The following is a 25,724-nucleotide window of genomic DNA, read 5'->3' as shown; positions in this document are numbered from 1 at the left end:
AATCAAGACAATATGGTGACTTGGCAGGGATATTTTTGGTTATGCTGCATCTTATTTATTAATTTCATATATTTAAGGCAAACAGAAACACTTAGAATGTTTTCCATTCTTATGTCGTGCTTTCTGCTTACCCTTCAGTGGCATGCCTCACTTCGGTTTCTTTTATTCTCTCCTGTATGGAAACCCTGGTGGCGCAGCGGTTAAGAGCTACAGCTGCTAACCAAGAAAAGGCAGGCAGTCTGAATCCACCCGACAGTCCTTGGAAACCGCGTGGGGCAGTTCTACTCTGTCCTGTAGGGTCGCTATGAGTCGGAATTGACTCCACAGCACGGGTTTGGTTTTGGCTTTCTATGGGTTCGTCAGAAAACGTCCCCAGATTTGTTCACACCGATCTTGTCTGGTTTCACAGATGAAAACTTCGATATTTGTAACGGTTTTCTCGTTGTTGTGGTTGTTGTAAGTAACGTTAAGTTCTGAGTGACCTGCTTCATTATCCGTGTGCGAACTGAAATCTAATTAAACACTATCTCTGAATGATGCTTCCATAGCATTCCCACCTTTTATGAGGAAGCACCTCAGTACCTGCCCATTCCACCCTGGAATATTTACATTTAAATCTGCAGTACTGGTGGCACATTGGTTAAGAGCTCCGCTACGAACCAAAAGGTCAGCAGTTGGCATCTCCTTGGAAACCCTAGGCAGCAGTTCCACTCTGTCCTATAGGGTCACCCTGAGTCAGAATCGACACGACGGCAACAGGTTTGGTTTTGGTTTTTTGTACTAAATTACAGTAAATCTCAAATAAACCTTAATAGTTGGCTTCATACCAAGAAATCTTATCTAAAGAGTCTAATTCTCATTTTTAGATTCATTTTCTTAAGTAATACCAAATAAAATCAAACACGTAAAAAAAAAATGATAATAATAACCTTAATCCTTTTACTCCTACCTAATGCAATCCTGCGAGTTGTGGCACTCCTCGTAGGTTTTTCTGGCTCAAGTACCCAGGTCTTCTCATCAATTTCATCCATAATATCCCAGAATGCCTTCAGTGAGTCCAGTGCTGCCAAAAACTGACTATGGATGCTTTTTAAAGAGCTCTGTGAAAAGATGAACGCTGAGTAAGTTACATGGCACTCGACCAACAGCAGAGACTCTTCCACTTAAAACACAACTCAATTTAGAAATTTTAAGCTGTTTCATTTCAGCTAGAAACTAGGCTCCAGTGAACAAAACTCTGGTCTCCCCGCTTCACACCTCTTCACCTTCACCAGCTAACAGGATTCCCTTCTGTCACTCGACTACGCATCTTACCGTAGAAAAATGGCTTTCTTAAAACCATATTTATTTTTGTTATGATGCATCCTGTACTGTATATATTTAATAGTAATTACTAATTCAAGATATATATGTACAACTTCATTAGGGTATCTAAGACATCTAATATATACTGGGCATAACGTCTATAGAACTCTGGTATGAAAATAATTTCATTTTTGCTGTATTTAAAGCTAGTTAGATGCAGCACTATTTGTAGTTTGATTAAATTAGATCACCTGTAACATTATGAGTAAATAACTTAGCACACCTCACTGGCCACAAAGTATGGAAAACTTTTACATACTTCTTATGGATTCAAACAGAAATTACAAACAAGATTTCCTTCCACATTTAACTTTCAGCCAATCTCTAAATTCAGTATTTTAGACATTAATCCTTCATGAGAACAGGCTTAAATACATTTTCCTTAAATGGTAAGCAGTAAAACCATCATAATTTATACTTTTACTTTTAAACTAAGGAGTTTCTCATAAAATGTCGTATATTTAACAGATATATTTTACTATATAGTTTTAATATAAAAAACAGTCAGTCTGAAAAGTTTTCGAACTTTTGAAAAAGTTTCAAAAAGAAGGGTTCTATTTATTGTTTTGAATAAGCAAAACATATAAAAAGTCACTGAAAATATTATAAATGTATTCATCCAAAATGATTAATACAAGAACTATGATAAACCCCAAGTAAGATTTTTAAAAAGCGCTCACTTCCCTAAATACCTAGTTAGTTAGCACCTATGTACTCAAAGAAAACCTATTCAATTTCATCCTTTCAGCCCGGGCTTATACTTGGATACATTCCTGACTTAGTTTCACAAAGCTGGTCGACTCTTTTAACCTAGACACAGATAAAAAGGGTAAGAGTAGGAACTAGTAGATTAATGTCTGAAAATAACCCAGTAATACACACAGCTACTGTACCTTATCATCCCAAACGAGAAAGGACACGTTCCAGCTATGTTCCTGTTAGTACACTTATGGAAGAATGTCCACTCTTCCAGTAAACTGTACTTATGTACAAGTTTAGGTGCCAGAATCCCAGCATCAGAACACTGAACTCCTGACTATCTAGTTTTTAAATCACCGTAACAGTGTGTCCAGGAGATAACTTCTAAGATAACACACTAGTCAAAAAGTCAAGAATTCTAAATACACTTGTGTGAAAATCCATAAAGTAGGTGACACTGTCTACTTAAAAGTAGCTATAATTCCCTTTTGAGACATTAACTACTAGAATGTATTCCATTTCCACTTCTTGCTTATAGACAGATTTTATCCCTGATGCGCATATTTACATGCCTAACATACAGTCATTTTTCCTTCTCTAATCAGAAGAATTTCCATATCAGAATCAAAACATCTGTACTGTATTATATTTTCTATCCCCATGTATTCAAGGGAGAAGTCAATGACGCATTACATGACTATTATTTTCTAAACTACAGGGAAAGAATCTCAGTCTTCCAAAACTTTTACATTTTTGGAACCACATATCCCTAATAGGAACAGTAAAGCAATTAAACAGTCTAAATACGGTGAAGATCCAAAAACGACACCCAGGACACTGCAACTGGTGAATTCACTAATCAAGGAAAAAGCCATCCTTTTTGCACAGACACACAAACACAGGATTAACGGAAATGAAACAGAACGATGTAAGAAAAAAATGAAGAATAGAAATTAGCTATACACACACAGAGTGCCCAGAAAGCAGTAAACTCTTACAGAGAAGAAAAATATCCCAGAAACCAGGACAATGATACAGAAGCCTCTCACCTAAGGGCTAGGTGTAGTGGGAGGAAAACCTCTTATCCTTAAAACTTTATTTAAAAAAAAAAAGAGAGAGAGACTTAGGGATTGAATTGCGTCCCGAGAAAAGTTATGTTGCGATTCTAAGCCCTCTATTTATAAATAGGGCACCACTGAGAAAGGGTTTTCTTGTTATGTTAATGAGGTCATACTACTGTGGGGTGGGTCTAAACCTAGTCCCTTCTCAGAGGCCTCTTATAAAAAGAGCAGAATAGACACACACGCACAAAGGGAAAAAAGATACCACGTGAGCCTCCCTTGACAAGCAAAGGAACACCAAGGACTGCAGCCAGACGCCAGGAACCAGGGAGTGGCCTACAGAAGGAATCCACGCAGTCCAGACCCTTATTTGAACTTGCAGCCTTGAGAACGGTGAGAAAACAAATTTCTGTTCTTTAAAGCCACCCTCTCGAGTCTAGGAAACTAAGACAGAGACATGCTGACAAAGTTAGAAAACATAAAACAAAGTGAGAAAGGGTGAGAGCCTATGGCATTCTACTTCACCTGCCCCAAAGGTTTGCAGCAAACAACCACCATGAAGGCACATGAGACGCCAAAACCAAACCCACTGCCGTCAAGTCGACTGGGACTAATAGCATAGCTACGAGGCCGAGCAGAACTAGAACTGCCCCATCGGGCTTCCGTGGCTGTGTACCTTTACAGGAGCAGACCGCCACATCTCTCTCCCACAGAGCCACTGGTGGGTTTGAACCACTAACTGTTTTGTTTGCAGCCAAGCGCTTTAACCACTGCACCACCAGGGCTCCTCACATCAAACACAACAGATTATTTTATCTGTTTGTCTATAACTTTTTATGTGGGGTAGGGGTGTAGCTGAAAAAAAATACACAGACTGAAATAACAGATTGGAAAATTGCCTCTACAACATTACATGCACAAGGAGCACAAAAGCTAAGTTCACCAGCAGAGATATTCCCTGATATGGAGTCCAGTCTTCCTGTAGTGAAAAGCCAAGGTCAGAAGAATAAAAAAGAATGTATTAATCTTAAGGAAAAAACAGACACCTCCACGTGACTTGAAAAGAGCAGGCATATAGTAAGAGATCAATCCAATATTAGGTTCACATAAGGCACTTAATGAACTTCTCCGTACCTAAACCAGAATACCTGCGCTGTCCTGGTTACGAGTGTCTCGGTGAAATTATCTCTACGTGGGGTCGCTGCGCTGACTCACTGAAAAGATTTCTGAACTGGTACAACTAAGAAGATTTCTGAGCAAACCATTCTGTTGGTACTACAGATTTGGCATTTGAACCTTTAGGTCATGGGTCACTGGAAAGTTAGCCTGGTCAAAAGGTCATCCAATCATAGCCTAAGAGAAGATTAAAAGGCTCACTCTACTTCCTAACTGGTTTCACCACGCCGAAGCAAGCACAGTCTACTTTGTCATAACTGGCCAATCCTTAAGCTGTACACGTGAACCAAGTCCCCTGATAGTCAAGCAGGGCGAGGACAGGATGGGCGTGCTTGTCCATCTTCAATAAATAAATCCTCAGTTAACTCACTATATCATTTCCCTAAAGTCTTAAAAAAAAAAAAAAGTCTTAAAAGGTGTCCCATTTTCCACTTATTACTTATGAAGTGTTGGCCAGTGAACAGGAAAGTAGATGGAGATTTTTTTTTAGCTCCATGGCTCAAAGATGTACCTTTAGTGAAAGAAATCAGTGGTCTGGTTTCCACGGTGTCAGGACGTACTGATAAATTGTTCACATGCCTAGGACTAAACTTCAAAACTTGCAAGCACCTAGAACTGAAATGCTGAAAAACTTTTCTTATATCCTATAAATAAATAAGGCACCAGTGCAAACTAAGTTAGTGTCTGTGGCTCACTGTTAGTTACACGTGGTGACAGGTCAAAGGAAGATGACAGCAACTGTGAAGAGGATCACAACTTTCCAGGTGGCAAGGAAATCATCTGGGAAAAGACTTGTGCATCCTTTGATTTATAAACTGATTTTAAAGATGGTCTGCCAAGTCACACTGCTTAAAAGGTCACAGATAGCTGAGTAAGTTTTGTTCAATCTTTGAAAAACAAGTCAATCAAAAAACAACCAAGCGTTTTTTTTTTTTTTTAAAGAAGGTAAGTTTCTGGGCCATAAGGATGATTGTTCTATTTGGTCCCTTGGACTACATCACCTTTGCTTGTAGCAAATAACAAAGGTAATATTGGGATCTTCCCAGAAAACAAAGTCTGAGACGAGGGCTTATATATATAGTCTGTTACGGGAAGTGATCTTAGGGAATGGGAGCGGGGACTGGACAGAGTGAAAGCAAAACGAGGAGGGAAAGCCAAAACAAGGGGGTATTTTCAAGCTGGTCACTGTGGTCAACTGTGGCTCAATCTTGCTGGGACTCTGGGAGAAGATGTAGGAGAAAGCTCCTCAGAAGTGCTGCCCAAGAAATGGAAGTGGGAAGAATTTATTTACTGGGTTCCATTCCCCACTGGTCAAGAGTTGCCCTAAGAGGGATTAATTCTCTCAGCCAGAGGTTTACACACACACACACACACACTCACTCACTCACTCACTCACTCACACATATGTCTAGTGCTTCCAATGGGTGTCCTTGGTCTCAGCACTAGATAAACTTTGGCATGTAGTAAGATACGGTGGTATCAGAGCTGAGGTGTGGTTGTTTTGTCAGGTTCCATCACTACAAAGTAGATCAAAGCAATATGGCTGAGTAAAATGTGGTCACAAAGGAAGCAAAGTTGTTGTTATTAGGTGCTGTTGAGTCCATTCCAACTCACACCAACCCTATGTACAACAGAAAGAAACACTCCCCAGTCCTGTACCATCCTCACAATCGTTGCTATATTTGGTCCCACTGTTGCACCCACTGTGTCAATCCACCTCGTTGAGGGTCTTCCTCTTTTCAGCTGACCCTCTGCTTTACCAAGCATGATGTCCTTCTCCAGGGACTGGCCATTCCCGATAACATGTCCAAAGTATGTGAGACAAAGTCTCACCATCCTCGCTTCTAAGGGACATTCTGGCTATACTTCTTCCAGAACAGATTAGTTCCTTCTTCTGGCAGTCCATGGTATAGTCAATATTCTTCACTAACACCATAGTTCAAAGGCATCAATTCTTCGGTCTTTCTTACTTAATGTCCAGTTTTCATGTGCATATGATGCAACTGAAAATACCATGGCATAGGTCAGGCACACCTTAGTCTTCAAGGTGACATGTTTGCTTTTCAACACTTTAAAGAGGTCCTTTGCAGCAGATTTGCCCAACGCAATGTGTCTTTTGATTTCTGGACTGTTGCTTTCATGGGTGTTGATTGTGGATCCAAGTAGAATGAAATCCTTGACAACTTCAATCTTTTCTCCATTTTTTATCATGATGTTGCTTATTGGTCCAGTTGTGAGGATTTTTGTTTTCTTTATGTTGAGGTGTAATCCATACTGAAGGCTGTGGTCTTCAATCTTCATCAGTAAGTGCTTCAAGTCCTCTTCACTTTCAGCAAACATGGTCGTGTTATCTGCATATCACAGGTTGTTAATGAGTCTTCCTCCAATTCTGATGCCCTGTTCTTCTGCATATAGCCCAGTTTCTAGGATTATCTGCTCAGCATACAGACTGATTAAGCATGGTGAAAGAATACAAACCTGATGCACACCCTTCCTGATTTTAAACAATGCAGTATCCCTTTGTTCTTTTCAAACAACTGCCTCTTGGTCTATGTACAAGTTCCACGTGAGCACAATTAAGCACAGTAAGGAGCATCTGATTCCCAGCCATGTGTCAAACAGGCAAGTGACGTATTTTCAATGCTGTGTTACAAGTTAAATACGTATATTTTGGTGAATTTTTTTCCACATGAAATCAATTTATATGTCGTTTGAATGGTAATAAAAGAGTTAACCTTGAATTACCTAGAATGCATGTCTATACAAACATTCCGCCCATTTTGAGTTGTTAGTATTCTATTATTGACTTCTGAGAGTTCTTTATACACACTGAATATAAGCCCTTCATCGGGTACATGATTTGCAAATATTTTCTCCTAGTCCCTGGAATCCTTTTCATTCTCTTGACATAGTCTTTCGAAGAGTAGAAGTTTTCAGTTTTGATGAAGACAAATTTATCAATTTTTTTTTTATGGATCTTGTTTTTAGTGTCATATTAAGAAATCTTTACCTAACCCTAAGTCACAAAAGCTTTCTTCTGTGTTTCTTCTAGAAGTGTTATAGTTTTAGATTTTGCATTAAGTTTATGATCCATATTGAGTTAGTTTTTGTATGCGGATTGAAGTTCACCTTTCTTGCATACAGATATCCAATTAATTCAGCATCACTTCTTGAAAAAACTGTCCTTCCTCCACTGAATTGTCTCTGCACCTTACTGAATACACTTCTGTGTAGGTCGATTTCTGAACTCTCTATTTCAACGATTGATTTGTCTGGCTTTATGATAATACCACATTGCCTTGATAACTATTGCTTTATAAGTCTTAAAATCAGGTGATGTTAACCCTCTAACTTTGTTCTTGGTTTTCAAAGTAATATTGACTGTTTGAGGTCCTTTACATTCCCATGTGAATTTTAGAATCACTGTATTAGTTTCTTAAAAAAAAAACTGTTGGGATTTTCAATGGAATTGGGTTGAACCTGTATATCAATTTGGGGAGAAGTGACATCATAGCAATGGTAAGTCTTTCGACCCATGAATATCTCTCCATTGTTTTTAGGTCATTAGGCAAAAAAAACTGTAGATACTTTACCAAAGAAGACATATAAGTGACTGATAAGCACATGAGAAGATGGTCAACATCCTTGATCATTAAAGGCAAATTAAAATCACAATGAGACACTATTACACACCTTCTAGGATGGTTAAAATGAAAAAAGACTGATCCTACCAAATGCCAGTGAGGACGCAGAGGAACTGCAGCTTTCATACACTATTGGTGAGAATGTGCAATGATGCTACCATCTTGGAAAAGAGGTTGGCAGTTTCTTAAAAAGTTAAACATATCTCCTACATGATTGAGCCGTTTCCCTCCTAGATGTCTACCCAAGAGAATTGACAGCGTATGTTCATACAATGACTCGTACATGACGCTCACTGCAGTTTGACATGTAACAGCCACATCCTGGGAACAACCCACGTGTCCATCAACAGGTAGGTGAACAATCTGTGGCACATCCATCCAGTGGAGTACTACTCATTGATTAAAAAACCAAGTGTTATTACGATGTGGATGAATGTCAAAAGAATTACTCTAGAAGAAGCCTGACATACCAAAGTCTAAGGCATTACACAGAATTCTAGAAAATGTTAACTAATATACAGTAACAGAAAGTGGATCAGTAGTTGCCCTGGGACCAGGGGTGGGGCTGGCTATGAGGAGGGCCAGGAGGGGGATTACAAGGGAGAAAGGGGAAACTTGAGTGTGACAGACAGGTTCATTACCTTGACTGCGAAGATGGTTTAACAGGTATAAACATATGTTAAAACTCACCAAGCTACATTTTAAAAATGTTCAGCTTATTGTATGTTAGTTATACCTCAATAGATCTGTTATTTTAAAAAACACACACACATATTCTGATTTCAGGAAAGCGATGGATTTACATGGCAGTGGCTATTTTGTTATAGTTTCCTCAACAATTAGAAGCTGAAAAAAAACACAGAATAGCTACAGTCTTTCTTTACAACAAGGACAAAGAAGGCAGAGAGTAACAGTTCACCAACCGCCGCTGAGAGCATGAAATGTTATCGCTTTTTTACGTACGTATATTAAATGTGTATATATTAGAGAAGGAAGGAGGAAAGGCGTACGTGGGAACTGAGATGTCAGCTACTCCCCTATAACCGTTATTAAATTATGTTGGATGAGGAAAGCACTTAAGCAGAAAAGTGTGAACACTGCCAATCTCAAAACGTAATGCTTATTATCTTTAAAAGCATTTTGTTACTTTTATAATACCTGAAGTGATATAATAATGTCAGTCACTTAACCAGATCTTAGAGGATAATATCTTCATCTTAAGGACTATTATTTCCAGTATTTTAATAATTTTCGCACAGTCTCGGAATGTGATCTTTTGTGCTCTGATGACACTTAAATTAATAGCATAATTTTCTGGTACTTGCGATAGTTGCTTTCCATTTCTGATTTTTTCCACTTTCCTATAATACATGCAGATAAACCCTCTAGTAATCACTTTTATCTTTAGGGGATTGAAAAGGCTTCAACAGAATAAGGAAGTATCAAGAGATTAAACTTTAAAAAAAAAATTTTAATATTAATTACCATATATCTAATCACGTATCTTTAAAGAGACAATAAGCCTTCTAAACAGTTCATTGGATCTTATTTGTAAACTTCACTGACGTTGTCAACTCTTTCTAGAGGTACATGTCTGACTGAATCAATTTAATCAAACATTATTCCCTGTCAAGTAATCCATAAAGAATTTAACATCTTTCTTACATAAATTAATTTATTTGGACTATAACTGACCACTGTTCATTTAAAGGATTTCTTAGCAGTTTTTATTCATGTGAAGAGGGTAGTTATCCATAGGGCCAAATGAAACATGTTCACTTTATTTGTAGCCACCACAGAAAGCTGTTGCAACTTGTTAAAAATAAAAAACAGAAAAAAATGAAGAAAAGAAAAATGCATCAAGTAAAACTGAAAATAAGTAGGCACTTTCCATCTCATCCTTAAACCAAAAAAACCCCAAACCCATTGCTGTGGCATCAATTTCAACTCCTAGTGACTATATAGGACAGGGCAGAGCTGCCCCATCGGGTTTCCAAGGCTGTAATATTTACGGAAGCAGACTGCCACATCCTTCTCCCACGGAACGGCTGGAGGGTTCAAACTGCTGACCTTTCAGTTAGTAGCCAAGCACTTAACCACTGCGCCACCAGAGCGCCTTAGCTACCCTGTATGGTAGACCATGAAAACTCAAAATTAAGCCAATTAGCAAACAAACTTGTCTAGTATTTTTGTTCCAGTTAGATCATACCAAAAATAAGGGTGTCACCCTCCTATCTAATTTTTCATCACTCACACTAAAAAAAAAAGAAATGAAATAAATGCCCATAAAAATCTTTAGATTGGATAAGGTCAAGGCTAACAGAAAACCATGCACTGCTGGCTACCAACCTAACTCGGACAACCAGAGCCAGGGGCGCAAGGGCTCAAAAATGCCAAAACTGTTAACAGAGAGGCCATTAAAAATATATATATGTCTCACTGTCTCTATCTACCAACTCCAATATGCTGCTTTGCTTCATTACATGTCTCTGCTAAAGTGGTTTGGCTTCTAATATTCAACTTCTATTTCAGCAGACACAAACCAAAAAAAAAAAAACCCAAACTGTTGCCACCAAGTTAATTCCAACTCATAACAACCCAATGTGACATAGTAGAACTGCCCCATAATCTTCACGAGAGGCCATTATCTTCACGGGAGCAGATCGTCAGGTCTTTTTCCCATGGAGCCATGGTTCAAACCACCAACCTTTCAATTAGCAGCTGAGCGCTTAAGCACTGTGTAGGGGTCCTCGGGGTGTGGGTATATATATATATATATATATACACACACACACATATATGTGTATATATATATATATATACACATATATGTGTATATATACATATATATACATATATAGGGAAACCCTGGTGGCATAGTGGTTAAGCGCTACAGCTGCTAACCAAAAGGTCAGCAGTTCAAATCCGCCAGGTGTTCCTTGGAAACTCTATGGGGCAGTTCTACTCTGTCCTATAAGGTCAGCATGAGTCGGAACCGACTCGACAGCACTGGGCTTGGGATATATATATACATACACACACACACCAAAACCCACTGCTGTCAATTCCAACTCATAGGGACCCTATAGGACAGAGTAGGACTGCCCTGTAGTGTTTCCGAGGCTACAGTCTTTACGGAAGGAGACTGTCACATCTTTGTCTTGCAGAGTGGCAGGTGGGTTCAAAGTGCTGACCTTTTGGTTAGTAGCCAAGCACGTTAACCGTCATGCCACCAGTACTCCTATATCCACACATACACACTCATAACAGTGTAAGCACCGAATACTGACATAATCAAAACGAAAACACAGCCATTTGGGGGAAACGGGAAGATAGGAAGTATGCACACTTGTGGAGTGGGGCAGGCAAAAGAGACAGCACGCTCCTCATTACCTAAAGTGGAAAGCCAACAGCCCGTGCCTAAAACAACCAAACCCACTGCCCTGGACTCCATTCCGACTCATAGCGACCCTACAGGACAAGGCAGAACTGCCCCTTAGGGTTTCCAAGGCTGTAATCTTTAGGGGAGCCGAATGCCACATCTTCTTCCCACAAAACAAACAAAAGGCAGTATAAATGCCAGGGCATACAAGAGCATAAATTATACTGTAAGACCAAAAGCATCAGCTAATTGTTAAAAGTGGCTGGTCCTGGGGAAAGAAACAGAGAAGTATATCCAGTGAAATTCCAAATCTAAACAAGGACATTAAAGGTGATTTTTTATCTCTTCTTAATTTTATTTGTTTGTATTTTCTCTCTCTTTTTTTTTTAAGAATCAATGCACAGTACTTTTGAAATACATGGTGAGTTATTTGAAAAAAAGAAGACAGGTGGTTACCAGGTTAACAGGTCACCTGACTCCACCAACCTTTTTCTACCATGTCACCTATCTCCATAATGAATTCAGTTCCTGTTTTGATCCCTTTGATTTTTTAAAAGTTTATATCATTGTGGCAATAAGAATGGCAAGTAGGTAAAACATATGTAATTAACCAACTTCGGAGTGGACAAAAAAAAAAAGCATTCAGTACCATGAAGTTCAACAAAGACTGCAAAAGGAAAAAAAGAAAAGAAAAAAGCCAGTTTGTCAAAAAGACCTTCTACAGGCTCCTCAACACAGATAACTGCGATTTTTTAGCTGGCGGTGAATTTTTTTTAAATCAACGTTATTTTTCTTAACCTCTCTGTAAAGAGAAAAAGTTCATTATTTCCATTTACTTACGAACGAAGGCAAACGGCAGTCTTGTGACTTGTTTGAAATTACAGTCCGATTAAGTCAATGGCTGAACTGTAAACAGAACCCAGGGTACCCAACTGTTAGTCTGCTGCTCTAACTAACAGACCATGCTCCCTGCTATGTTATCGGGCTGTTTTCTTTAATTACAAATTCTTCATTCCCCATCAGATTATCAGCCAGAGGCCTTATCGGTAGTTTTCCTCTTCCATCCACGGCATTATTCCAAGAATATCAGATTTCCCTGATAAAAAATATAAAGGCCGCTGCACATGGCATCATACCAAATGCGAAAATTCCAACTGCTGCGGCAATGATACTTTACCAAGCCTTACTTAATGGCGCATTTACAGGTAGAACTGCAATTTTTAACATCTATTCTTATTTCGTCAACGACCTACATAAAATGGATTTCATTTTTATAGGAGCACTAATATCCGTGTGCTTAAAACCAGACGTTAGGGCATTCTATGGTCTCATTAGTCATCGATTTCCACATACATGACCTGTATGATAAAGTCTAAGGGGTAGGAGAGTGTTAAAGACACATTTTGGAGCATCTGTGATACTGGGAAGTGGAATCAGGTAGAAAAGCATGAGATGTTACTTAAAGTTCTATGCTAAATTCTACAAGAGAAAATTCACGGGGTAAACAAAGTCCGTATGTGAGGAGAGGTATTGGGACGCTTGCCTTTGAGACGCACTCTGCGTTTCTTTGGCACCGTCGGGGCGGCAGTGGTGCCGCAGCCTTGCCCTTGGTGCTGATTTCTTACGACTCTGAACGCCTCTTCTGAGCCAGAATACACTGGCTGCCGCTGATCATGCTGTGAGACACCTGCGCTGGCTACCAGGCTTGTCATGACGCACGAAACCTACCATCTTCAGCTTGACACTGTGCAAGTTATAATTACTCATCCGAATGAATATGTCAGAGCAGCAGCGGCAGACCTCTCATCAAAGCAAAAGAAAAATACATCAAAACATTATCAACCCAGCAGGAAGACAGGGACCATAAGGAAAATTACCCATCTTTAATATGGATGCCACAAAGCCGAGTCTATGATTTTACAGAAAAAAAAAGAAAGGAAAAATAAGATCTTCTGAGCTTAAAGTCCAGAAACACTGAATCCGAAGAGGAAACGCACAGAAGCAGACAAGGGCTTTTTTTTTTCTTTTCTTCTTTTAAATCAATTATCTGGAACCTATTTACAGCCTCGTAAATGTAAGTTGGAAACCTTGGTGGCATAGTGATTAAGTGCCAAGAGGTCAGCAGTTCGAATCCACCAGGCGCTCCCTGGGAACTCTACGGGGCAGTTCTACTCTGTCCTATAGGGTCGCTATGAGTTGGAATTGACTTGATGGCACTGGGTTTAAACATAAGTTTACTATTAGGCTGCTAACCAAAGGGTCGGCAGTTCGAATCCACCAGGCGCTCCCTGAAAACTAAATGGGGCAGTTCTACTCTGTCCTATAGGATTGCTGTAAGTCAGAACTGATTCGAGGGCACTGGGTGGGTTTTATTAGACTACAATGGTAACACTGATGCCGCTGAAAGTCCACAACTGATAAAAATAATAGTAATAATAACTCCTACAAAGAAAACTCTTTCCAAGCAATCAATGACAATGAATCACACACAGCACAGAAGTCTGCTTCTGCTCCTTTCTTTACAACCTAAGCCAACACTCTTCTTATGTCTAAAAGATTCCAGAGTCCACCCTGCTCACAGCATCACCAAAATGCTTACGATTCAATGCTGGACTCTAAAACAAAAGGTAAATTTTTTTTTTTTGAAAACTTCCTATGTTTTAATGGTATGTATAAAAGCGGGGCGGGAAGCTGTGAAATCACTCTCCGACCTTCACAGATAAAAAAGATACAGCCAAATTCTATAAATTCTATAATCACATATAAAATAGGCAAGTGTAAACAGATTCCTATCTCATACTCAAAGAAATGTGAAAAAAAAAAAAGAGAAACTTTTAGAACAAACTACAGGAAAATATCTTTTCAGATGAAAATAGTGAAGGCTTCTTACCTGAAACACAAAAAGCACAAATTACATGGAAGAGACTGATAAATGTTACCACATTAGAAGTTAAACTTCTGTGTGGCAAAACACATCACCAACAAAGTTAAAAGGTGCGTTACAGGAAGAAGATATTTACAACCCAATAACCAAAAAAGAATTAGTATCGAAATATATAAGGAATGCTTACAATCAAAGGCATATAAACTTTTTTTAAAACACAGGAGAGACTGTGAACACAATAATGATACTTTATCAATTCCTGATAAGAATTAAAATCAGAATAATTAAGATGAGAACTAAGACTTGGAAAGGATTTGGGAGTGTGGGAACGTCTGTGGCCTCCTGGGTGGGAGTATAAATGCATACAGCCGCTTTAGGAAGACAACTGGGCAATGTCTGGTAACTCTGAGGAAGCACACTCCCTACAATCCAGCATTTTCATGGCAGGGTATAACCCACAGTAAAAGTCTTGTAGGTGTGCACAAGACAGCATGTAGACAGATGCTCACTGAAGTGCTGTAAATAACAGTCAGAAACTGAAAAGAAGCTTATCAGCAGGGCAACATATAAATTAAGCGGTTGACTCACATAGTGAAATAAGATGAAGCATTTAAAATAAATGTACTAGACAAACCTATATCATGGATAGATCTCAGAAACAATGTCGTGTAAAAAAAGTCAGATTGCAAATGTTACAGGATGTAGTATAAACAAATGCAGCAAAAAAAAATAAATAAATGCATGGATAGTTTACACACCAATTTCTAGAAAAGGAGAGAAAGAAGGAAAGAGGAAAGGAAGGAGGGCAAGAAGGTGAGGTCTTACCTGTTCCTAGCACATTTTATTTCTAAGAGGAAGAGAGACGCGGCTGAAGTAACGTGGCAATACATTAACATCAGTCAAATTTGAGTTGTGGTTACAAAGGAGTCTTAATTTTTACTTGTTTTTTGCTAAGAATATGTGATATAGTCTATAATTAAAAAAGAGAAGTTACGACATTCCAGTTACTACTAAGTTTACTTGGAGCTGGTATAAAGCAGAAAATTTGTTATATGACACAATTAAATCTGCAACTTGAGTCTGATTTAATATAAACACTCATTTTGCACTTATTTGTGCAAGGCACAGAGCTGGTGTTAAGTGGGGATACAAAATTTCAAAGAATTTGCCCTCAAAGAATTTCCAATAGAGGAAGAGTCAGAAATTAATTTTGTTAAACGGCACAATAAAGTAAGTGCCAAGTAGTCTTTGTGCAGAGATATGAACTTTTTCATAGGTTAGAGTCTGGGGAAAATTTGTACGGGTGTCTACAGAAGAAACACCAAGAAACTCATCAAAAATACATCCTTCAACTTGTAAGTCTGATAAATATTAAAGGAGTAATATAAACCAGGTATAATATTTTTTCATATCACTTAAACATAAAGAAAAACCTGATGCAACCAAACATAAAATGTATATAAAAAACAAAAAAATACAATGTATATATAATTCCAATTCTACTTTTTAAAAATCAACACAATATTTTATATACTTACAACATATATCAAAATACAAAAATAAATCATAGTCTTTTCTCCCTCCTTTATTTTTTGCTGTATTTTCTCCATTTCCATCGGGGGAGAAAAACTTATGACATTTAGACCTTCACAAGACTATTTAAATTCTGTCAGGCATTTTTCTTAACTGATTTCACATACAAGACTATTACTTTACTCATATACATTTTAAATGTAAGCATAAATTTTTACTTGAACCTAATCAAAATTTCCTAACAAAAATATGGGTAGCCTCATGTTACGGATCGAATCGTGTCCCCCCAAAATGTGTGTCAGCTGGACTAGGCCACGATTCCCAGTACTGTGTGGTTGCCCACCATTTTAGGATCTGATGTGATTACCCTATGTGTTGTAAATCCTTAACCTCTATGACGTTAGTGAGACAGGATTAGAGGCAATTATGTTGACGAGGCAGGACTCAATCTACAGGATTAGGTTGTGTCTTGAGTCAATCTCTTTTGAGATATGAAAGAGAGAAGCGAGGAGAGGGACCTCCTACCCCCAGAAGAGAAGAGCCAGAAACAAAGTGTATCCTTTGGACCCAGGGTGGGTCTCTGTACTGAGAAGAAACTCCTAGACCCAGGGGAAAATTGATGACAAGGACCTTCCCCCAGGGCCAACAGAGAAAGAAAGCCTTCCCTTGGAGCTGGTGCCCTGAATACAGACTTCTAGCCTCCTAAACTGGGAGAGAATAAATTTGTTTGTTAAAGCCATCTACTTGTGGTATTTCTGTTATAGTGGCACTAGATGACTACACCACCTCTATTTAGAGACTATTTATAAAATGTCACTAGAGATTTTTTCTCTTCGCCTAATACTAGAAATATTCTCTGTTTTGCTATTAATTTCCACAACGGACTTGGTGAAAAGACCACGCTCGTCATCATTAGACTGTTCTCCAAACCTGACTAGCATTCTACCACAACTTTCAAACTCACGACTCACACACAACACTGACGATGGCTAACAATCACACTACCTCATCTGTCTAATGTCACCCTTCACAAAGTACTCCACTTACATTACCTTGCTAGATACCATCAATGTACCGAAAATTAAACTGGCAGCAGTAGCAGACCAGAATTTCTCTATCTTCACTCAAAGTATGACTGCTCCAGAGCACACAAAAAATAGCCGAGGTTCAAGGATGAAATAAGAACTTAAAACAATAAAACCTGGATAAAAACAGCAGGGTTTATATTTTCAGTCATAACTCGTTCTCTTCTGAAAAACACGCTGATGTTACCTCATCAAGGTTGAGTTTTGACAACTGGGAAATTTCACCCAATTGTCCACTGACTGCTCACTGCTTTATAATTAGCTCTTTAGGATTGAAACTTAAAGGAAATTTTCTGTCAAAAAATTTCCCCTATCTTTACCTAAAATGAAGCATAACAAGCTGGAGGCTGGAAGGATATGGGTGGGGGTGGGGGTGTGTGTAGAGAAAAGACATTAAGTACAAGGAAGTATGAAAGAAAAGCTTAGAAAGTTCATTTATAAATATGCGCTTAAAGAAAACTGAAAAAAAAAATCACTTTATAATGTATAATCACCTCTCACAAGTCAATGAAATATACTTTTTAACCAGTTAAAGTAAATTTATGAGTTTACCTGTGATGTCCAAGAAACAGGAAATGGGACAGGAAAATCCACAAAACAATCTGGGGATTCTGCCGGATACTATGAGAAAAGCGCAAAATTAAGTCACTTTTGCCTCCGTGTGGTAATTTCACGAGGTATTTTAGAAAAACTGAATATATTAGGAATATTTTATTACACATTCAAATAAACCAAACATAATGATGACTCCCCTATCACAGTGATACTCAAGCTCTGCTCAGGAGATACACAGCTCAGGGGTTTGGGAGTGGCAAGGCAGCCAGTTTTGGGCAAGGCAGCCAGTTTTGGGCAAGGCAGCCAGTTTTGGGCAAGGCAGTAGGTGCTGAAAAACAGTAACGGACTAAGTCAGTGTCACATCAACTGCTGAGACTGTGGTTCGAGGGGTAAACCAATCTGAATCTCAGTTTTCTTTATCTTTCAAGTGAGATGTATAACTAGTGAATATTTAAGTTCCCTCCAGTTCTAAAATTTAATCTCAAATTGCCTCAGTCACCATTTAAACAGGCAGTATCTGTTAAAAGAATCAAGGAATGCACGACAACGAACAACATACAACTGACTATAAATTAAAAAGAATGATTTTCCGCGTTAAAGCAATTGTTTTGAGCAAGAAGATAAATAAGTGAAAGGAATGAAATGTCTTCTGGCTGATTAAGGAACAACGAAAGCAACAGAAATACCTCTAAGGGAGAAAAACCTTTTCAAAGTTGGTAAATAGAAAATTAATTTTTCAATGAGTTACACAAAAAGTGATGTCTCAAAAGTTAAATCTCTAATAACACAGTCATGAGGACAAATCAGGATTCCAAGTTAACAAACACGAAAGGCAGTGTTTCATAAAACCGACGTTCTCCTTAAGGAACGGTACTAGCTAATTTCTTTAAAATTCAATTCTAGGATTCTTCAGAGTCACATGTAATTTAAAAATACTCATTTCTCCCATTTCCAAGTTAAATCTACTGAAAGAAAATTAATTTTAGGAAAATGTCTTTATCTCATTTGACAAAATGCTCAAAATAAGTTTTAGACTTTCACTTTTCTCAGTCCTGTATTTTTCAGTACTTCGCTGGGTAAGCAAAAGAGGGACCCAAAGAAAAAAAAAAAAAAAACCACCCTTACAGAATTTAAGGATCATCAACCCATCTGAAGTCAATGCTTTTAAAAAGAATTAATGATCACTTAGCTAAAAATAAACTTATTATCAAAGTACTCCCTGACTAATAATTGCTTGCCATGTAGAACTGGTAACCCAAAGGCAAATATACAAGAAACCATATAAAAATATTATAATGCTTAATTCTGGGGAAAGAAAGCAAGGCCACATTGAGATTAAGGGAGGGAGAGCTATTTCAGACAATTCAAAATATCAAATGACCCTGAGGGACAGAACTACTGGGCTGAGGGCTGGGGACCATGGTCTTGGGGGACATCCGGCTCAATTAGCACAACATAGTTTATAAAGAAAATGTTCTACCTTCTACTTTGGTGAGTGGCATCTGGGGTCTTAAAAGGTATTCAAAATCTTAGCACCCTGGTGGTGCAGTGGTTAAGAGCTACAGCTGCTAACCAAAAGGTCAGCAGTTCAAATCCAGCAGCCGCTCTTAGGAAACCCTAGGGGCAGTTCTACTCTGTCCTATAGGGACACTATGAGTCGGAAAAAACTCTATGGTAAGGGGTTTGGTTTGGTTGGATTTTTCTCCAAATCTTACTTGAAGCAGATCAATAACTATAAATTAATGCAACTGATTATTAGGTATTATTAAGTACACATTTCTGTCACACACAATGCCTGTTACACTGTACAGCCTATTATTCTAAAGGAAATTTCTGCGTATCCTACGGGGTCACTGCACCATCTAAGCAGTAAGGCTGCTCCCCAACGTGAATACATGCAAACTGGGACAGGTCACAAAAATGGCCAGCAGACACAGTGGCCAAGCCCTGACACACATCTGTGATCTGTTTTCCAAGCAGCTGTGATCGTGGCCAAACCTAAGGAAGTTCTGAGACTCTCCTTTTATACAGAAAATAATTCCATCCCACAGTTCAGGATGTTCTGTAATCAAGAAAGTACTGTGTAAAAATAAACCTATGAAAAGTCAGAAAGCCAACTGTTTCTCACATTTCTTTATGATTAACATATTTAATATTTAAAAGAAGGTGTCTAGTCAAAATTGGTATTGTTTTCTTTGTGGGTTTTTGGAAAAGGTGAAGGGCAGTGGCAGAATTCAGAGAGTATGTGTTTTCCGGAAAAATAATAAACATGTTCCTTTAGTTAGCCAGCCAAAAAATAAAATCAGTGAAGGTCTGTGTGTTTACAAAAGTAAGCTTTTTTAAAGTTTTGTTCTAAAAATATAGCTTTCCCCTTAAAATTTAGTTTGGATGAGAATTTGTATCACAAAATCTTAACATACAGTACTCTTCAGCAGTCACTCTTTTTAAGTGACAATCTCAGGCCTACATGTTCCTGAAAATGAAATGACCACATCTCAGAAACAACTTTGGCTTCTATAAAAGCTGAACTACATGGAGAATTAAGGATTCTAACCAATCATCTAGCATACCCACATAAAATTCACTCAGTTCCATCCTACCTTTTTTCATTTCTTTTTCAAAAAGCATTTTTTTCCCCCTAATTCCGTCACCACTCAAAGAGAGCTTTCTCGTCCCTCTTGCCAGGGCCTCCATAATCGTGCTTCACAGCAATAGATGCTGCGAAGCCTGACAGCTGAAAACATTCCCCAGGGAAATATGAAGTAAGTAAAAGAAAAAGCAGACAGAATGGACCATACTGTGGCTACACCCTTACTCTGAATACTGCCAGGTAAGGAAATAAACATCATGAACTTGCATCCACCCTAAAATCCGGCTAGTCTATTTAAGGCAGTGTAGACATAAAGCATTGTCTCCTTAATAACTAAAAAAAAAAAAAAGTTTATTAAAAAAATAAATAAATAACAGGATAGGGATATCTTTACATCTTTCATTTTGGTCTTCATAGCAGGAAAGCAACTTTTCTCTGTGTACAAAATGGAAACAAATCGAGCTTTGAAGGAAAAGACAGAACCCTTGCCACTGGCAGAATGTGACCTTTTGGGGGAAAAAAGGCAGATTTTTTCTAGATCTTAAAAAAAAAAAAAGCACAGCTTAAAAACCAAAAAAGTATTTTCATTTTAATGAAAAATCTAGCCATGTAACTTATTTTACAAATAAGATTTTTATCCCGCTAATCTTTTTTCCCAATTATACCTAAACATTCTCTGAGTGAGAAAGAATGAGTCATTTCTCAATTGTCTGGCACAGAGGCACTATACAGGACCAACTTTTCTGTGTCACCCAGTTCAGCTTTATATATTAATTTTCTCCTGCGGAAAGCTTAAATGCCAGACACATTTTTAAAAAGGACAAACAAAATTGATCTTTTCATCACTACAATCTTCTGAAAGGGAATTGATGGATGACTCTTAGGAACAAAAAAAAAAAGTTGGATGTCCTGATTTTCTTCAAATTCTAATGTTTCCCTAGTGATTGCTAAGTAAATGATTAATACGCTGAACTTGCTTATTCTTCTTATTATTCAAAATCCAAAGTGTAGAGCTAAAAAGGAAAGATGAAACAGCCATGTTTTGTGCCAATATAGCTAGTGAGTGGCTATAGATTACTAGTTTATAAGGGTTCTATAAAAAGAGGCAAGACCTTCCCAAATTCTTAACATAAAATACCCAAATCAAAAAACTTCAGCCAAAACAATCAGACAACAAAAAGTGCATGTTGGGGGAGAGAGAGGGTCGGGGGTGGAGGTAAGAGCCACAAAAGAAATCCACAGTAAGACTTGAAGGCACAAGACTTTTCCTCTTCAGACTTCACTTGGCATACAGGAAGCTTCCAACACTTTTCTCTATTAAAAAAAAACCCACTGCCATCGAGTTGATTCCAACTCATAGCTACCCTACATGACAGAGAAGAACTGCCCCACAGGGTTTCCAAGGAGCGGCTGGTGGATTCGAACTGCTGACCTTTGGGTTAGCTGCTGAGCTCTTAACCACTGCGCCACCAGCGATGTAACAAAAATAATATTATGGTACTCTGAGCCTGCCAAATCTTACGTGTCATACTTCTTTACTATGAAGTCTAGATTTCAATCAAACCTGGACTAAAATAATGACGTGAAAGTTTACCTAGGCTTTTGAAAACCTGGTGAATGAATTCTTGGAGGTTCCCCAAAATCAACTTTTAAAAGCATCAGGCATGTTATTTTCAAAAGAAACCAGTACTTTTTGCGTGTTAACTCATAAAGGATTTCCTGACCACAGTAACAGCTTAAGGAGGCACCTACCTTTGCCTTCAACTTGACAGCGATAAGGTGCTCTCTCCCAGAGGCATCTTTGGCTTTTAACTTGAAGGTGTTGAAGCAAGGGTCCACATACACGACTCTGGTGAGCAGAAGGGAATAAAAAATGATCACTGGGGTGGGGGAGAATTGGAGGATGGTAGAACTGGGAATGAAGATATTTGCTACGTCCCTATTAATCCATTACAAGAATTACTCTGAGGAGTTTCCACACGCCGGCCATTTCTGCTGCTATGGATTTACTGCCGTTAACACACCAGCCTGGTGCTTGATGCAGTCGCAGATTTCTGGGTTATTTACAACGTGTGTCAGGCTCATGCTGTGGTCAGTGAGCTCTCTGTTTCGGATTTCCATCACTGGAACCTTTGGCACACACCACGTGCTCCCGTCAGCCTGTACTTACGTACACATTAAACTTCCTGTCACTCTTTGCTCCGTGTCTGTAGTTTCATATACAGTGTGAGACTTTTATGCTCCCTTTGTTTTTCTGCTCAATGACCTTCTCCTTTATTATCAGCACCGTTACTGTACAACAATCTGGCTGATATTAGTTCATATGCTCAAATTGATCCCCTTAGGAAAATGCTGGATAAGCACGGGTACGACCTGGTCTCCTAACAATAAATTTTCTTTTTCCACGATATATAGCCCCTGACACTTAACCTGGGCACGTACTCAAGATGACTAATATTTTAAACGTACAGCGTACGCAGAGTTGCTCTGGCTTAAAATTGCTCTAAATGCACGGATTTTCTACAGTGGGAACCAAGCTCCTTTGAAGTACACCATTCTGTAAAAATACGGTCCCTTGAGTAGCATGAGCTACTGCCAAAAAGGTTCAAATTCCGCAGTATATTTACCAGTGAACTGGGCATGTGGATATTTTTTGACATCTTTACAATACTGTCCTCTTGTAAAAAGATAAAAAGTAGTCTAAGGGTACTCACAACACATCACCCAGGCTGGTGGGAGAGGCCATGAGCGTTCGAAATGAACATGAGCCTCCTTACCTAGGAAACATTTTGTTACCATCGCTACCAAGCCCTGGTGGCACAGTGGTTAAGAGCTCAGCTGCTAACCAAAAGGTGGGCAGTTCAAATCCACCAGCCGCTCCTCGGAAACCCTATGGGGAAGTTCTACTCTGTCCTATCAGTTCGCTATGAGTCAACATCGACGGTAAAGCAATGGCTTTGGTTACCAGCCAGTTTGGTCGCTGGCCAGGTGTGACAGTGAAACGGGTCAGTCTCAAGAAATGCTGGGCAACGAAGCTGTGGAACAGTTTGTAGTAAAAAACAGACCTAAATATGAAGAGGATACATATCTTCAATATCAAAATAAAAAGTAAAACGTAACAATGTACATTAATAGACGAAAACTTTATTGTAAATGTTTATTTACATAAAAATATCAACGCTTATATAGTTCGAATCTGCCAGGCGCTCCTTGGAAACTCTATGGGGCAGGTCTACTCTGTCCTATAGAGTCGCTATGAGTCGGAACCGACTCGAGGGCACTGGGTACTGGTATATACATTTTAACGTATATAAGTGTTGTGTGTATGTGTATATACATATATATACACAGACACACACACATACACACACACATATACTTCATACTGTTTTAAGTGCACCTGTAAACATCTCATCCCAAACAATTAGAACATTAGTCTTTAGCACACGTATTAACCATATGACCCAGGTATATGGACATGTGACTCTCTGAGAACACCCACACTTCAGAATTAAGACACTGAACGGAGCACATGCTTTCATACCCTTTAAGAGGGAGAAGGAAGGAACAACCAAATCACCAACATCACGTGGCTGCTCATTATCAAAATGTTCAAAACCATTACTGAACATCTATAAAATAAGACAGAAATAAACAGTAAATCTAGTCTTTTGTTTGCAAACACACAAATATAAGATTTTCACCATTCCACCAAGTTTAGGACCTAGAATACATCAGTGGAAAACAGTGACATGTCAAAATAGGGCCTCTCAGTCAAAACAACTGTAAATCTTGTTAAACTTTGTGAATTAATACCATAAAAATATTTATACTTTTCATGTTAATCTTGACATGGTCTTTTAATATTAAGGAACATTTTACCCATGTTGATTTCTTGCTACTTTGGGGAATGGAGAGAAACTTTAATGTTATTAACACCTTGAGTACAGGGGACCTAGATTACCAACTGTCCTCTAGAATCCTTTTTCACCTTCTTTCTTTTACTAACAGAATCCCTCACCCTACTCTGATGGTGTAGTGGTTAAGTGCTATGGCTGCTAACCAAAAGGTCGGCAGTTCAAATCCACCAGGCGTTCCTTGGAAACTTCATGGGGCAGCTCTACTCTGACCTATAAGGTCGCTCTGAGTCGGAATTGACTCGACTTCGACAGCAAAGGGTTTTTTTTTTTTTTTACCCTACCTCCCGTGAAACCAAGGTGTAGCAAAGTACAACTCCATTCAGCCAGTGATTCTTCCAGTCTGCCCATACCACAAGGCGCCCTCAGATTACTGAATTTTGGTCAGTGGGTTGTTAGCAGAAGTGATACGTGCACCTTTTGGATCCTTTGTAACAAAACTATTTGCCTTCCACTCTCTTGGTTTCTCTCTTCTTGTGGACTAGAACATGGACAGGCCAGTGTGAGCCAGCAAAGACCCTGCAGACAAGGACACCACTCCAGAGTGGTGCAGACCAGCAGACCTTTCTGTGACGATGCAGGTGTTCCCTATCACACTGTCCGATACAGTAGCCACTAACCACGTGTGGCTATTGCGTCCTTTAAATGTAGCTAGTATGGATGATGAAGTCTTATTTCACTTGAGTCAGATATAAATGTAAACAGCCTCATGTGGCTAGCAGCTACTGTGCTGAACAACGAAGTTGCAGGGGATGGCTGAGTAACAAGTTAAAAAGAACCTGGGTTCTCGGATGACCTCAAAGAACACAGCGACCAATCCACTCTTTTTTTTTTTTTTTAATTGTGCTTATTTTAGATGAAAATTTACAGCTCAAGTTAATTTCTCACACAAAAAATTATACACATATGTTATGTGACATTAGTTGCAATCCCCACATGACAGCACACTCCCCTTCTCCACCCCAGGTTTCTTGTGTCCATTCAACCAGTTCCTGTCCCTTCCTGCCTTCTCATCCTGCCTCTGGACAGGAGCCACCCATTTAGTCTCAAGAATCTGACTGAACTAAGAAGCACTCTTCACAAGTTATTATTTTTTGTTATATAGTCCAGTCTAATCTTTGTCTGGAGAGTGGGCTTCAGGAATGGTTTTAGTTCTGGGTTAACGGAGCGTTTGGGGGCCTTAGTTCCGGGGGTTCCTCCAGTCTCCGTCAGACCATTAAGTCTGGTCTTTTCACTTGAGTTCGCTTCGCAGTTTTCTCCCGCTCCGTCCAGGACTTTCTGTTGTGTTCCCTTGTCAGGGCAGTCATCGGTGGTAGACGGGTGCCATCTAGTTCTTCAGGTCTCAGGCCGGTGAAGTCTCTGGTTTATGTGGCCTTTCTGTCTCTGCCACCAACCCACTGTTGATTACCTGCCTATCTCTCAACTGTTCAACGAGAGATGAATAAATTTCTACCTTGTTTGAGCTCAGGCTCCTAATCAAAAGGTTGGCAGTTTGAAGCCGCCAGCCGCTCTCTGGAAACCTGGGGCAGTTCTGCTCTGTCCTATAAAGTCACTACGAGTCGGAATCAACTCAACGGCAATGGGGTCAGGTTTTGTTGTTGTTGTTATAGCAGCTTAGCCTGTATCCCAACTATTAGAGCGTATTTATATTTATTCTTGGTAGAAAAGGATATTTTAGAGTTTAGGCTTATGGAAGAGATATTAATGGGAAAAAACCAGTTTTTCTAAGAAAGTCTGTTTCAAATGTCCTGCCCTATTGTTAGGCCAGGTGTCTCATTCTAGACAATATGGAATGAATAATTTTTATGCATTTAAATGAAACATAAATAATCT

The 25,724-nt window shown here is 38.9% G+C and overlaps 1 protein-coding gene across 1 annotated transcript in view; it reads right to left on the bottom strand.

The window, feature by feature from the left end:
• FANCL (FA complementation group L) overlaps positions 1-25,724 on the bottom strand; it is a 77,461-nt gene that overhangs the window by 5,999 nt on the left and 45,738 nt on the right. Inside the window, exons 6-8 of the mRNA XM_049870150.1 lie at positions 21,727-21,823; positions 17,382-17,450; positions 950-1,100 (exon numbers count right to left, since the gene is read on the bottom strand). Of these exons, the coding sequence (XP_049726107.1) occupies positions 950-1,100; positions 17,382-17,450; positions 21,727-21,823 (317 nt within the window). The remainder of the gene's footprint in view (positions 1-949; positions 1,101-17,381; positions 17,451-21,726; positions 21,824-25,724) is intronic.

This window comes from Elephas maximus, chromosome 26, assembly GCF_024166365.1.
Source record: "Elephas maximus indicus isolate mEleMax1 chromosome 26, mEleMax1 primary haplotype, whole genome shotgun sequence".
Classification (NCBI taxonomy): domain Eukaryota; kingdom Metazoa; phylum Chordata; class Mammalia; order Proboscidea; family Elephantidae; genus Elephas; species Elephas maximus.
Note: the sequence above shows the minus strand (reverse complement) of the source record. Positions and strands in the feature narration are given on the sequence as shown.